The 13807-nt window shown below is 63.6% G+C and overlaps 2 protein-coding genes across 4 annotated transcripts in view; one reads left to right on the forward strand and one right to left on the reverse strand.

Annotated features, from left to right (window-relative positions):
- The first annotated feature begins 328 nt into the window (after positions 1–328).
- LOC134549469 (collagen alpha-1(I) chain-like) lies at positions 329–7250 on the forward strand. Its single transcript, XM_063395012.1, has 5 exons — positions 329–471; positions 1080–1147; positions 1257–1606; positions 2751–3131; positions 6981–7250. Exons 1-5 carry the CDS (start codon positions 329–331, stop codon positions 7248–7250), a joined length of 1212 nt encoding a protein of 403 aa, XP_063251082.1.
- A 2538-nt stretch (positions 7251–9788) lies between these two features.
- The window catches only part of NRF1 (nuclear respiratory factor 1), a 67595-nt gene continuing 63576 nt past the window's right edge, over positions 9789–13807 (reverse strand). For 2 of the 3 annotated variants that reach the window (XM_063397168.1, XM_063397169.1), the window contains one exon: positions 9789–10459. In XM_063397168.1, coding sequence (XP_063253238.1) covers positions 10296–10459 — 164 coding nt within the window. In that variant the 3' untranslated portion in view covers positions 9789–10295. The remainder of the gene's footprint in view (positions 10460–13807) is intronic. The other variant, XM_063397170.1, reaches the window with a different exon arrangement.

Consider the following 13807-nt stretch of genomic DNA (forward strand, 5'->3'; position numbering starts at 1 on the left):
CTATCTGGTTTGAACCCGCGTTATTGCGCTGGGGGAGTTCGTGTGCGATTTGGGGGCGGGGGGGGCGGTTTAGTCTGGGGACAGAAAGGGGAATTTTGGGGGGTGGGATATAATTTTAGCAGGAGGGGGGCGGAGGGGTGCTCGCCATCCCTGTGGCTGCAGGGCTGGCAAAAGGACGGGACCCCTCCGGGCCCCGGGACAACCGGGAAGCGATTCCCACCCCCGGCTCCATCGCAGCCCCCCCGCAGCCCCACCCGGGGGTCGCGGCCCCCCCGCCCGTCCCGGTCCCCTCGGGGCGGGCGGCGGCAGCTGCGCCTCTCCTGTCGCGATGCGAGGGGCGCGGGGGGGCTCGGGATCGGTTTCCTTCCCCCCCCGGCCCCGCGGGGGGATGTGGGGGGAGTTCAGCGAGCGGGAAACCGGATCGGCGGCGGCGGGGCGGCTCAGGTGCGCGGCTCCGGTGTCCGACAGCCGGTGAGCGGCCCCGACGGCGGCCCCGGGGCGGGCCGGCACCGGCTATAAAAATGCCCCCCCAAGGGGAAGGAACCGCCGGTCGGGGCTCAGCCTTCCCCGGGCCCTGCCCGCCGCCGCCGCCGCCGCCGCCGGGACGGAGCCGCCCGCCCCGAGGCCGCGGGGATGGGCGGGCACCGCCTCCCACCCCACGGAGCGCAGCGAGGGATGGAGCGGGGGGGTCTCGTCCGCCTGCCCAGGAGCCCCCGCTCCGTCCTCCGCCCTCGGGGGGTCCCGGCCATCGCCCGCCGGGGCTGCCCGCTGGGGGACCGGGGGGCACGGGGAGCGCCGCTGGCCCCGCCGGGGCGGCCCCGGGGGTGGGGTGCGTGGGAGGGGGGGCGGCCCAAGGTGAGCCCGTCCCCCCCCTCCCCGCCCCGGGCCCGGCTCCACCTTCCGGGGCACCTGGGCCAATTGGGAGCCGCAGGGGGGGTCCCCCGGCCGGGCTAAGGCCGCCGCCGCCGCCGCTCCCCGCCACTTGGGCGAGCGCCGGGGCGGCGGGCGGCGGCGGGGACCCCCCCGGGGGATGCGGGGTGGCGGGGGGGGGCGGTCCCGTGTCCGTCTGTCCCCCCCAGCCCCACGGTGACCCCCCCGTCGGGTCCCGGTGTGGCCGCCCGGAGCCGAGGCAGCGCCCGGAGCAGAGGTGAGTGCGGCCCTCGGCCCCGGGGGGGGTCGGGTCCTGCGGGGACCCCCCCGGGGTTCGGGGACCCCCCCTTGAACCGCTCCCTTCCCTCCGCTCCCGCTCCTGCCAGGACACGAGCCCGGGGCGTTGCGTTCCCCCCTCTCCCCGCCTTTCCTCGACGTGAGGGTCCCCCCGACCCCTCCGGGCTGCGCCCCCCGTTATCGCCCCCTCCCCGCGCCCCCCGCGCCCCCCGGTGCCCCCGGTCCCCCCAAGCGCTGCCGTCGGGGCGGTGTCGCAGCGGCCGCGTCCCGGCGGGGCGATGCGAGCGACAACGAAATCGGGGCGCAGCCGCAGCGCCCGCGGCCGCCGCAGCCCGGGGGGGCTCTCTGGGGGTCCTGGGGTGCCTCCCCCGGCCCCCGGCTGCGATCCGTGCCCGCCCCGCAGCCCCGAGGGCAGCTCCGCTGTCACCAAATTGCGCCGGTAACGAAAGCCCGGCCGGGGGGACCCCTGAACACGGGGGCGCTGCTCGGGGGCTCTGCCCAAGCCCCCCAACCCTCGGGGCGCGCACCCCCTGCCCCCCCTGCCCCGCCCGGTGCTGCGGAGCGTGGAGGGACCCGGGGGGGCTCAGGCGTGTCCCCAGCCCTGCTTGGGGACACCAAACCTCAGTCGGGGGTGGCAGGGTGGGGTCCTGCCCCGGGCTGGGGGCTGCTGTGGGGTGAGGGGGAGCTCCCCGGCCGCTGGGCGGGGAGCATGGCTGGGGGCTCGGGCACTGCGGCACAAATCCGCCCGGTTTAACCCCAAAATGGGGCTCCCACCTGCACACGGCAGCTCCGTCACTGTCCCTGTCCCTGTCCTCGGCTCTGTCTCCATCCCTGTCCCTATCCCAAGCCATATCCGCATCCTCTTCTCTATCCCCGACAAAATTTCTGTCCCTGTCTGTCTCCTGTTTCCATCCCCATCTTTATCTGTCCCCGTCCCTTTCTCCTTCTCCTTCTCCTTCTCCTTCTCCTTCTCCTTCTCCTTCTCCTTCTCCTTCTCCTTCTCCTTCTCCTTCTCCTTCTCCTTCTCCTTCTCCTTCTCCTTCTCCTTCTCCTTCTCCTTCTCCTTCTCCTTCTCCTTCTCCTTCTCCTTCTCCTTCTCCTTCTCCTTCTCCTTCTCCTTCTCCTTCTCCTTCTCCTTCTCCTTCTCCTTCTCCTTCTCATCCCATCTCCTTGTCCTTGTCCCCGTTCCTGTCTCTGTCCCCATCCCCAACTCTTTCCCTCCTTGTCCTTGTCCCCGTTCCCATTCCCGTTCCCGTTCCCATTCCCACCTGGCCATTCCCAGGGATGGGCACCTGCAGCCTCCCGTCTCAGGGTGTCGATGGCAGCCGGGTGCCCACCCCCTCTGCCCCCCATGGCAGGGGTGGCACTGGCAGTGGCCACCTCAGGAGCCACCGTGTCCCTGTCCCCGGCCGGGGCAGTGGCCGAGCACCATCTTGGTACTGTCGGTGCCGCCACCATCCGCAGGTGACTCCGGCGGCCTTTTGGCTTCGGGGATGGCGTTTTGCCCCGTTGGCCCCCAAAACGCGGCTCAGGGCCAGGGGACCCTGCTGTCCCCGTGCTGAAGGCCCCGGGCCTTGCGGCAGAACCCCCCGGAGGGGGCTGGGGGAGCGGGGCCGGGGGGGCCCCGGGGGGGCAACATCCGCAATGCGGCAGCTCCCAACGTCACGAGCCGGGGTGCGGCGGCTCCGCAGAGGGGCTGGCTCAGCCCCGGGGCTGCCGCAGCGGCCCTGGGCGGAGGCGGGGGACAGGGACACAGGGGGCACCCCGAGGCTGTGGCCGGCCTTGGGGCGCGGGCGGCCGGCGGGAGCGGCCGGGGCCCGCCTGGAGCCGTGCCCGGGCCACGCGGATTAGGGCGAAGGCGTCGCGCTCAAAGTCACGCCAAGGATGGCGACGGGCTCGGCCTCGCCCGCGTCCCCCAGAGCGCTGTCCCCAAGGCACTGTGGCACCAGGGCGGTGTCCCCCAGGTGAGGACAGCGCTGTGGTCACGGGGGGCTTCTCTTCGTTTTTGGGCTGCTTGGTTGAGTGCCACGGGGCTTTGGGGCTTCTCTGGGATTTTTGGGGCGTTGCTGTTGGGGCCCCAAAGGTGGGCACAGGCTGGGGACAGGGACAAGTCTGTCCCTGCTGGCACTGACCCCTCCGTGCGCGACGCTCCCCAAACCACGGCGATGGCCAAGCCCAGCCAGCGCCACTGCTCATCTCTGTCCCCAAATTCGAGGCCGGGCGGGGTGTGAGGGGCTGGGGGCCGTGTCCTTGAGAGGGGTCAGCTCCCAGCACGGATCCGGGGCACCCTGAGCTCATCCGGGGCCGCTCGGCTCGTTGGGGCCTCGGCTTCGCCCACACAAAGGAGACTTTGTGCCTTCCTCCTCCTCCTCGTCCTCCGCCACTGCCGCGGCCGCTGGGGACGGTGCCCGTGCCAGCCGGGGGGTCCGCAGCCAGCCGGGGGGGCTTTGCCACCATCCGAGGGGGTTGCAAGTTTTTGGGGGGTCTGCGGCCTTCCAGGGGGTCTCAACCACTTGGGGGGATCTGCATCCTTTGGGTGGGCCCATGCTCTTGGAGGATCTTCAGCAACAACGGCGGTTTGTGAGTTTTGGAGGGTTTGCAGCCGTCTGGGGGGTGGCTCAGCCTTTGGGGGGGCTCGCAGCCATTTGGGGGTTTGCAGCCATCCAGGAAGGTCTTTTTGTGTCCTTTTTGGGGTGTTGCAGTTTTGGAGGGTCTGGAGCCATCCAGAGTCTTCTCAAGCGTTTTGGGCGGTTCTGCCATTCAGGGGAATCCTAACCTTTCAGGGGGGTTGCAGTAATTTTTTTGGAGGGGAATTCAAGTTATCTGGATGCTTCAAAAGCATCCAGAGGATGTTACAACATTTTTGGGGTGCCTGTGACCATCCAGGGGGGATTTCAACCTTCTGGGGTCTTGCAGCCGTTCAGAGGAGTTGCAAAATTTGGGGGGGCTTTCAGTCATCCAGGGTTGCGACCTTTGGGGGTTGAAACGTTTTAGGGGGGCTGCAGCCGTCTGGATAGTTTGGAATTACCCGGAGGGATTGTGGTGTTCCGAGGGGTGTGGAACCATCCGGAGGCTTTGCAGCATTTTGAGACCTGTGGCTTTTGGGGGGGCTTGTGGCCATCTGGGGGAAGCTGCAGCGTTTTGGGGTTCTGGGGCCGTTCTGGGGGGTTGCAGCCATCCCGGGGGTGGCGGAGCTGGGGCTGGGATTCCTGGATAACCCTGCAAAGGCGGTGGCTGGGAAATGGCTTCCAGCACCCCCCTCCCAAAAAATCCACCGGCTGAGCTGGGGACTGGATCCTCCCCGCCCTCCCCGGAGAGGAGGCACCGGGGGTGAGCATCTCCCCTCCCTCGGCCATTCCCGAATCGTTCTGCCAATCAATAATAATCGATTCCCATTTTTCCCTGTCGCCGTTCCAGGGCCGGGGGCGTCGGGCTCCTGCTCGTGGAGGATTTGGGTGGAAATGCAGGGGAGGAAAGGCAGGTGCGAGCTCGCTACTCCTGTTCTGTGTATGGCACTGGTAGAATTCACTGTGCAACCCCGCGGTCAGTGAATTACCATAGGGCCATAAACAGAGCAGAGAAAGACCCGCGAGCCCCGCGGGGCCGTCGCCGACGCCGCCTGGCCCGTTTTGGCACTAGCACATTTTTGCTTTGATTTGTAGCTTTTGAGCAATTATGTGTAGTGCCAATATGGGAGAGGGCGGAGAGAGCAGCGCCGGGGCGGGGGCGGAGGAGCGGTGGGGTTTGGGCGGGGGGTGCTGGGATGGGGTGGTGGGAGCCCCTCTGGAATTGCCGGGGTGGGAGGGGATGCCCATCGCACCCCAGCCGTGGTGACATCGAGGCGCTGTCCACCCCAACGTGGTGTCCCAGCCCACGGGGACACCTCGGCCAGGCCGTGTCCTCGTGGTGGCCATCGCCGGCGGGATGGACCCCGCGCTCCTCGTCCCCTGCCGGGCACGGCGCTGGCGATTCCCTGGGGCTGAGCCCGCGGGGTTTTCTGGCCCGATGGGTGGAATCATCTATTTCTCCTATTCTTTGCAGCTCTCCAGGCCCGGCACCGCGGCCCCGTGTCCCTCAGGCCGGGCCTGGCTGCCGGGAGGCGGCCGGCGGGGCCCGGCCCCGGGGCTGCCTTTGGCAATGGTAGAACTCACACTGGTGCGGTAGCAGGATCCGGTGGTTCTAGACTTGCCAACTACGGCCCCGGGGCACCGCCGCGGACACGACCCCCGGCGCCCCCCGGCACCCCCCAACCCCCCAGGGCTCTGCTGCTGGGCTGGGAGGGCCCTGTGGGGCCCGGGGAGGGTTCCCTGGGGCCCGGGGAGGGTTCCCTGGGGTCAGGGGAGGGTTCCCTGGGGTCCGGGGAGGGTCTCCTGTGGTCCGGGGAGGGTTCCCTGGGGTCAGGGGAGGGTTCCCTGGGGTCCGGGGAGGGTCCCCTGTGGTCCGGGGAGGGTCCCCTGTGGTCCGGGGAGGGTTCCCTGGGGTCCGGGGAGGGTTCCCTGGGGTCCGGGGAGGGTCCCGCTCCATCCAGTGTGGATTTCAGGGATGCTGTGGCTGTCCTGTGGTATGGGGGGATGGAGATGCTGAGCCGCCCCCCGGCCCGAGAGGGGGGTCTGGCATCCCAGCCCGTTTCCATGGCACAGGAGAAAAGCGGGATGTGCGGGATAGCGGTCATTGGAGCAGCGTGGCCACGTGTCCCCGTGTGACTCCGGGCGTCAAGGGCTGATCCGGCCCCGCGGTCCGGGCAGGGCCCTGCGGGGGTGGGATTAGGCCACCAGCCCCTGCCCCAGCCCCGGATCCAGCCCTGCTCCCACATCCGACCCCTGCTCCTGGATCCCTGCAGAGGGAGGAAACTGAGGCACGGATGGATGAAGCAGCTGGCGGTGGCAGCTGCCACACGTCCCCTGCCTGTCCTCTGGTGCAGGACGGTGCCAGCTTTGAGGGGACAGGGACTGTCCCTGGCAGGGGCAGCTCCGGGCCGTGCAGGGGTTGGGGCTGTGCAGCCCCTTCCCCCACGCCGGGCCGGGGTGGCCGGGGTGGCCGGGATATGTAGGGCAGCGCGGGGTGATTACGGAGCTTTCGGCATAAGCCCGCGGAGATTGGATCACGCTGGATTAGGCTGCACGCTCCAATCATCCTCCCTGCGCCGGGGGGCGGGGAGGGACGGACAGACGGACGGACGGGGGTCCCCATCGCCCTCCTGGGGCAGGTGGGGGCCGTGGGGGCACAGGTGTCTGTGTGTCTGTCTGGCCGTTCATCCGTCTGCTCGTCCAGGTAATGAACACCCAACGTCTGTCCATCCCTGCAGCCGCATCCATTGGCTGTGTGGAAACCCATCCCTTGTCTGTCTGTCTATCCAGCTGTGGAGACATCCGTCCATCCGTCTGTCCACCCATCCATCCATCCATCCATCCATCCATCCATCCATCCATCCATCCATCCATCCATCCATCCGTCTGTCCATCCATCCATCCATCTGTCTGTCCACCCATCCATCCATCCGTCTGTCTGTCCACCCATCCATCTATCTGTCCATCCATCCATCCATTCCTCCATCCCTCCATCCGTCCATCCGTCCGTCTGTCCATCCCTCCCTCCCTCCCTCCATCCCTCCCTCCCTCCCTCCCTCCCTCCCCCACCCTTTCCATCACCTGTCCATCTGTCCATCTGTCCGTCTGTCCGTCCATCCCCTGACTCCTCCCCCAGAGCTGGATTTAGCCCCTCCCCCACCCTGCAGTGGGGCCCTGCCCTGCGGGGGGGGATGGGGGTCAGGGGCGGGGCATCCCCAGCCCCGCCCAGAGGCCACACCCCCATAGGCCACGCCCACCGACCACACCCCCGGAGGCACCGCCCCTCCCCAGAGGCTCCGCCCCAAGCGCGGCCACGCCCACCGGGACCGGCCGTGCCCACCGGGTCCAGCCCTGCCCACCGGGACCGGCCGTGCCCACCGGGACCGGCCGTGCCCACCGGGACCAGCCCTGCCCACCGGGACCAGCCCTGCCCACCGGGACCGGCCCTGCCCGGGGTCGGCTCCTCTTGGGGGGCCCCCAGAGCCCCCCTCCATCCCCCCTCAGAGCTCGCCCTGAGCGTCCGCCGGCATTTTTGGGGTCAAATGCTGCAATTTGGGGTCACATTTTGCACGTTCAGGGCCCCCCGTGGGCACAGCGGGGCTGGGATGGGGGGTAGGGGCAGAAAATCCACACAAAGACCCCCCCAGTGCCTGGGGAGCCCCCTGTAGGGTTGGGGGAGGGAGAGGATCCAGCCCCTCCAGTATCTCCCAGTATGAAATGGGAGTTACTGGTGCAGCTCCAGCCCCTCCAATCTCTCCCAGTATTAAATGGGAGTTACTGGTGCGGGATCCAGCCCCTCCAGTCTCTCCCAGTCCGAGGTGGGGGTTACTGGTACATCCCCCCAGTCTCTCCCAGTCCGAGGTGGGGGTTACTGGTACATCCCCCCAGTCTCTCCCAGTCCGAGGTGGGAGTTACTGGTCCAGCCTCCCCAGTCTCTCCCAGTCCGAGGTGGGGGTTACTGGTACATCCCCCCAGTCTCTCCCAGTCCGAGGCAGAGGCTGTTGGTGCTCGGGGGCCGCAGGAGCCGCCCCAGCAGGAGGCCCCGACCCGCTTATTAAAGGCCGATTAACGAAGATTAAACCCTCCCGGCAGCGTCTGCCGCCTCCCCCGGCCCTGCTGCCGCATCCGGGGCCCCTTTGGGGCACCCCAGGGATGTCCTGGGGTCCCCAGAGGTCCCCAAAACCCCCGGTCACCCTCCCAGCACCTCTGATGGGATCCGCTCCAGCCCACGGGAGCATCTCCAAGGAAGCAGCCCCACTCCTTCCTCCTCTTTGTCCTTCCAGCTTTTTCCTCTTCCTCTCGCCCCAGGCCACCAGGAGCCCCCGCAGGATTCCCTGGACCCAGCAAATCCAGCACCCACGGTTCCAATAAAGCTGCTGAAACCCATCCCTGCGTTTCCCGGCTCCTCCTTGGGTTTGTGCTCCCAAAAATCATCAACTTGGGGCTGGAAATGGAGGAATTCACCCCAAAAAGCTGCTCAGCCCCTGGGTGGGAGCATGGGGAGATGCTCCAGCACTCCCAAGGTTGATGCTGGAGGATGAAAATGAGATTAATTGCTCCAAAAAGAAAGGATTAAGCCCCAAAACAAAAAGGATTAACCCCAAAAAAATCATCATCCTGGTGATGCTCAGCTCCTCCTCTCCGGCCCCAGCGTGGGAGGGGGCAGGGACCAAACCCCAAAACAGTCACCAGGAAGGGAGGGATGGCAAATATTCCCCAAAGTCACCCCAAATCCCCCCAAAACAGGCGAGCTGGACACTGGGGTAGACACATTTGTAACAATTTATTGAATGAGGCAATAAGAGACACCGGGAAAACAAGGGGGGGTCCATGCTCTGCTATTGGCCTGGTTTTTGTCTCTTTTTTGGGGGGAGGGTGGGATAAAAGAACCTCATTTCATTGCCAAAGAAACACTGACTTGGAAAGCCACCGACATCTCCACAACGACGATTAAAAAAATAATCCTTAGGGGAAAAATAAAAAAAAAACGAACCAAAAAACCCAAAAAACTTCATAAATTGGAGAACCAGGACTGTTTTTGTGGAAAGATCTCCCTCCCCTCGGAAAAAGGACCCAAGAACTGTATACAAAGAACATTTGATAGGTTCGTTTTTGGGGGGTTTCGTTTCCCCCCCTGTATAAAACAAGTAAATACAAGAATCTGAAAACCTCCTCGAAGGCGGAGCCGAGACGTCGAGAACTTGAACAGCCACTTGGAAATCATAATAGAAACCCCCCCAAAATAACCCCAAAAATTAAATCCCACGGGAAGTGCTTGGGGGGTGGGTGGGGTTTGGTTGGGCACCACGGTTTGGCCCATGAGGATGCTGAGGAAAATCTGCCCCCCAAAAAAACACCCCCACCCCACCACAAAGGCGTTTTTTAACCCTCCTGGGAAGGATTTTGGGGTTAAAACCGTGCTGGGAGAGGCACAGGGCAGGACCGGGCTGGGGCAGGGGCGCAGAGGGGCCCCCAAAGGGAAGGGTCTCACTCTCATCCCCCCTTCAGGAGAAGCTTTTCCAGTGGGAATGGCAGGAGGAGAGGCCGGGGGTGGCAGCAGGGAATGGGATGAGCCCGGGGCGGCTCCTGGCTGAGGGAAATCCCGGGAATGCTGTGGGGAAAAAAAGAGGGGGGGGGACGCAGCCGGAGCCCCTTCGGAGGCGCCTCCGCTCCGGTGCAGAGCCGCGAAACCGGGAAATAATAATAATAACAACAACAACGACAACAATAATAATAATAATAAAAGAAAAAAAACCCAAACGAAGAGACCCCGAGGATCTCAAATGGCAGGTAGAGAGCAGAGAAGTAGGAAGGGGTCTCCAGTGTGCACCAAGGGGAGCCGGGCGGGGCGCGGATCCTCCGGCAGGCTCCTGGAAGAGCATCATCCCTCCGGGAGGGCTCCACCCCCCTGCAGTCACACATGCATTTTATTTTTGTTTTTTAATTTCTTTTTTTTTCTTCTTCCCAGGAGAGGAGTCTTTTTTTCCAAACCTTTTTTTTTTTGGTGGTTTGTTGGTTTTTTCTTTGTGGTTTTTGTTTGTTGTTTGTTTTTGTTTTTTTTTTTTTCCAGGGCGGGTTTTTTTTTTTTTGAATATAAAAGTCCATATTAAAATCTTTGTTACCTAATTTGCTGTCGAGGTCGGTGCTGGCCGAGGGTGTCCGTGCTGTCCCCCCAGCCTCCTCCTGCTCGATCCCACACGGGGGGAAAACGGGGCATAAAGGGTCGCTTTATTTTCATTTTCTTTTCCACCTCCTCGGAATCAAAGTCCCCTTGCAATTTGGCTTCTCCCTCCTCTGAGAGCAGAGTGGCTCTAGAAAAACGCACTTTACACACAATCCTCCGCCAGGATTTGTTCTTTTTTTCTCTTTTTTTTCCAATTTTTCTCGTTTTACCCAAAAAAAAAAAAAAAAAAGTCAACAAAACCTTTTCCAAATCCGAGAGAGACTCGAATGCCACCTGATTTGCATCTCTGGAGAGGCGTAAAAAAAAAAAACCCCAAAAAATAAAGAAACGAAGAAGAGGAGGAGGATGAGAGGCGCCGCGGTGCCGCCGCCGCGGGGTCACTGGTCCAGGGTCACCACCTCCACCGCCTGCCCGTCCATGGTGACGGCCGTGTCGGCGATCCGCGTGGTCACCGGCGCCATCGCCACCTGCACCGGGCCGTTGCCCTGCGCCAGGCTGGTCACCACGGTCTGGTACATGCTGACGGGGATCTGCACCAGCCCTGCGGGGACACAAGGGACAGCGCTGCCGTGGGGGGCTGGGGATGAAGGGGGGAGGCCCTGAGCTCCCTGAGGGGTTTGGGGGGTGCTGGGGGTGGGTCTGGGGGGGGTCTGGGGGGGTCTGGGGGTGGTGGGAGCTGTTCTGCCTGCAGGAGGGGGCTCGACTCTGTGAGGAGCTGCTGGAGCAGTTCCAGCAATTCCAACCCTGCCCCAGAGCTGCTCCCAGGGCTGGAGCCCCTCTGCTCTGGGAGAGCTGGGAATGTTCCCCTGGAGAAGGGAGGGATCCAGGGAGAGCTTCCAGAACATTCCAGGGCCTGGAGGGGCTCCAGGAGAGCTGCAGAGGGACTGGGGACAAGGGACAGAGGGACAGGACACAGGGAATGGCTCCCACTGCCAGAGGGCAGGGCTGGGTGGGATCTTGGGCAGGAATTCGTGCCTGGAATGGAATTGCCAGAGAATCCCTGGAGCCCTGCAATATCCAAGGAAAGGTTGGAGCAGCCTGGGGCAGTGCAAGGCCACGGTCTGGGCTGGAACTGGACGATCTCTCGAGTTCCCTCCCACCCAGTTCCACGAAAAGCAGCAGCCAGGAAGGACCATGGCCCCCACCCAGCTGTGGCCTGGCTGTGCTGGAGCTGCTCTCCATGGAGCCCATGGGGTGGGAGCAGGGATGGGATGGGATGGGATGGGATGGGATGGGATGGGATGGGATGGGATGGGATGGGATGGGATGGGATGGGATGGGATGGGATGGGATGGGATGGGATGGGATGGGATGGGATGGGATGGGATGGGATGGGATGGGATGGGATCCATGGGATGGGATGGGATGGGATCCATGGGATGGGATGGGATGGGATGGGATGGGATCCATGGGATGGGATGGGATGGGATGGGATGGGATGGGATGGGATGGGATGGGATGGGATGGGATGGGATGGGATGGGATGGGATGGGATGGGATGGGATGGGATGGGATGGGATGGGATGGGATGGGATGGGATGGGATGGGATGGGATGGGATGGGATGGGATGGGATGGGGTGGGATGGGATGGGATGGGATGAGATCCATGGGATGGGATGGGATGGGGCTGCAGCACCCTGGGGTGCGCACCTGGGGCTGTGCGGCTGCAGGCAGGGAATGAGGGTGAGGAGGAAAGGAATAACAATTTTTGATAATTTTTTATAATTTTTGATAATTTTTGGAGGAGGAACCCAACCTGGCCATGTTTTGGGCTGGTCCAGCAGGGATCTGCTCAGCCAAACCCATCGGGATGAGATTTCCTGGAGGCAGGGCCTGCTCCCACCCACCCCACAGCCCATCAGGGATCACCCCCTGACGAGGAACGCACTCCCTACACGCATCTTCCTCTTGATACACCCAGAACTGGGAACTGTGGGGCTGAAAAAGGGACAAATTCAGCTTCTCCCACCCCTGTAACTCTGCAGGTCACTCAAACTCCTCCCCACGTGAGAGGATCCCGTTGCTGTGCATCCATTACAGCCCCTCTCCAACACAATTCCCTTCCTCCTGCTCCCTCTCCGCCCCAGCCGGGTCCTTCTCCCCTCACGGGGACCAACAAGCCCTGGCCAAGCCAGACGTGCTCCTGTCACTGACACCTAAAACAGAAAGGAGAGCAATCCCCCTCCTCAGCCCTTCCCCAGGCATGGACGGGTCCAGCAAAGCAGGAACAGCTTTTCCCAAGGCTGGCCCAGCTGCAGGAAGGGATCGGACGCCTCCAGGCTGAGGATGGAGCTGGCAAAGCTCCGGGCTGGGAGGAAAACGCCGCAGTGCCAAAGGCGAGTCCTGGTGAGCCAGGAAACACCAACCGAGGTGAGAACAAAACAAGGAGGCCCCTGAGGGTTACTGGGATGTGAAGGGTGGGAAGAGGTGGAAAAAACAGCGAGGAGCACTCGAGAGAGCTGGGCAGGGGAGGGGAATGGAAATCCTGCGGGCTGGGAGGAGAAACTCCACCACTGCGGTATTATCCCTGTGCCCACCTCCACCTCTGGCTTGGACAAGGGGGATCATTTAGACATTTCAGAAATTACCCACGCCCCTGCTGGGGGAAAAAAACAGCTTTTTGATGTGAACAGAACATCCTTGCAGCAGCAGCATGGGATGGAGGGCCAGCCCTGCCACCACACCAGGCTCCCGAGCGAGGCTGTCCCGAAAAAGCAGCGCAATCCCCTGGGGCTGGGGAGTGGGGGCAGAGCTGTGCCCCGCCAAGGGCACTGGTTTGATAACGGAGGCGGCCCCGTGTCCTCGGATAACTCCCTGTGCAGACAGGAAAGCTTAGGAGTTAATCGTGCTGGCCAGGTGGGTGACCCCGGCGCTCTCCGTGTCCCTCCCCTCGGGGTCCCAACGCGCTCCCTGCGCCGGGAACGTTCCCGATTGCCTGGCCTGAGGGGTGGTGGCCACGCTCCCCAGGGAATTGGTTCCCTGGCTGGTGTTCAGCAGAGTCAGGAGGAGGTTCCCAGCTCCCAGGGCGCTTTCTGGCCAGCGGGAATGTCAGGCCACATGAGAGAGGAGAGCTCTGGCTCAGTCCTGCTGAAGAAAATCTCGGAGCAGACCCCTCAGCACGTCCCAGTTTCAGCAAGAGCTGGAGCCCTGGCCTGGGATGCACCTCAAATCCCCGCTCCAGACCAACAAGCCAACTAAGCCCTTTGGGTTACTTGGGTTGTCAGCCCAGGGGAGATCAAACCACACACGGGCAACCCAAGGAGCAGAGCCACGGCCACCGCCACCCCCGCGGGCCACGCGGCGTCCACGCCACGACCCCTCCGTGCTGTCCAAACCCGGGCTCTGGTGAGCCCCAGCCACCCAACGGGGGTGGTTTGGGGAGGGTGAGGTAATTCAGAGGGGGCTCGGCCGAGCCCGGCCGCCCCTGGGAGCGCGGGGAAGCGTCGGTGAGAGCCGGCGCCGCGCGGATCCCGCTCTGCGTGGGATTAGCGCAAATCGCCTCAGCAGATGACGTGGCGGCCCTTCCTGCCAGGGGTGGTGACAAACCCGAGCAGGAGAGGGCTGGAGGTCTGCGGTGCATTAGAGCAGGGCTGATCGCCCTTGGGAGGGAGACGATTAAAGCACTGAGATGCCGTAATCAGGTCTGGGATTGGCCCCGCGCTGCATCTGCTCAGACCTGCGCCCTGATTAGCCCTAATCTAGCTGGCATATGTTAATCTAAAGCATGGATTTCAGACCCTTTCAATTGTATTAAAAACAGGAAATCCATTAGACAAAAAAAACCCAAAAAACAAACCCAACAAAAAGACAGCCCTAAACCAACTTCTCGAGCCTTTGGAAAATGCATTTCTGCAAAGGAAGGGGAGCAGGGCCAGGGAGAGCGGTGAG

Source organism: Prinia subflava, chromosome 4 (genome assembly GCF_021018805.1).
Source record: "Prinia subflava isolate CZ2003 ecotype Zambia chromosome 4, Cam_Psub_1.2, whole genome shotgun sequence".
In the NCBI taxonomy this organism is placed as follows: domain Eukaryota; kingdom Metazoa; phylum Chordata; class Aves; order Passeriformes; family Cisticolidae; genus Prinia; species Prinia subflava.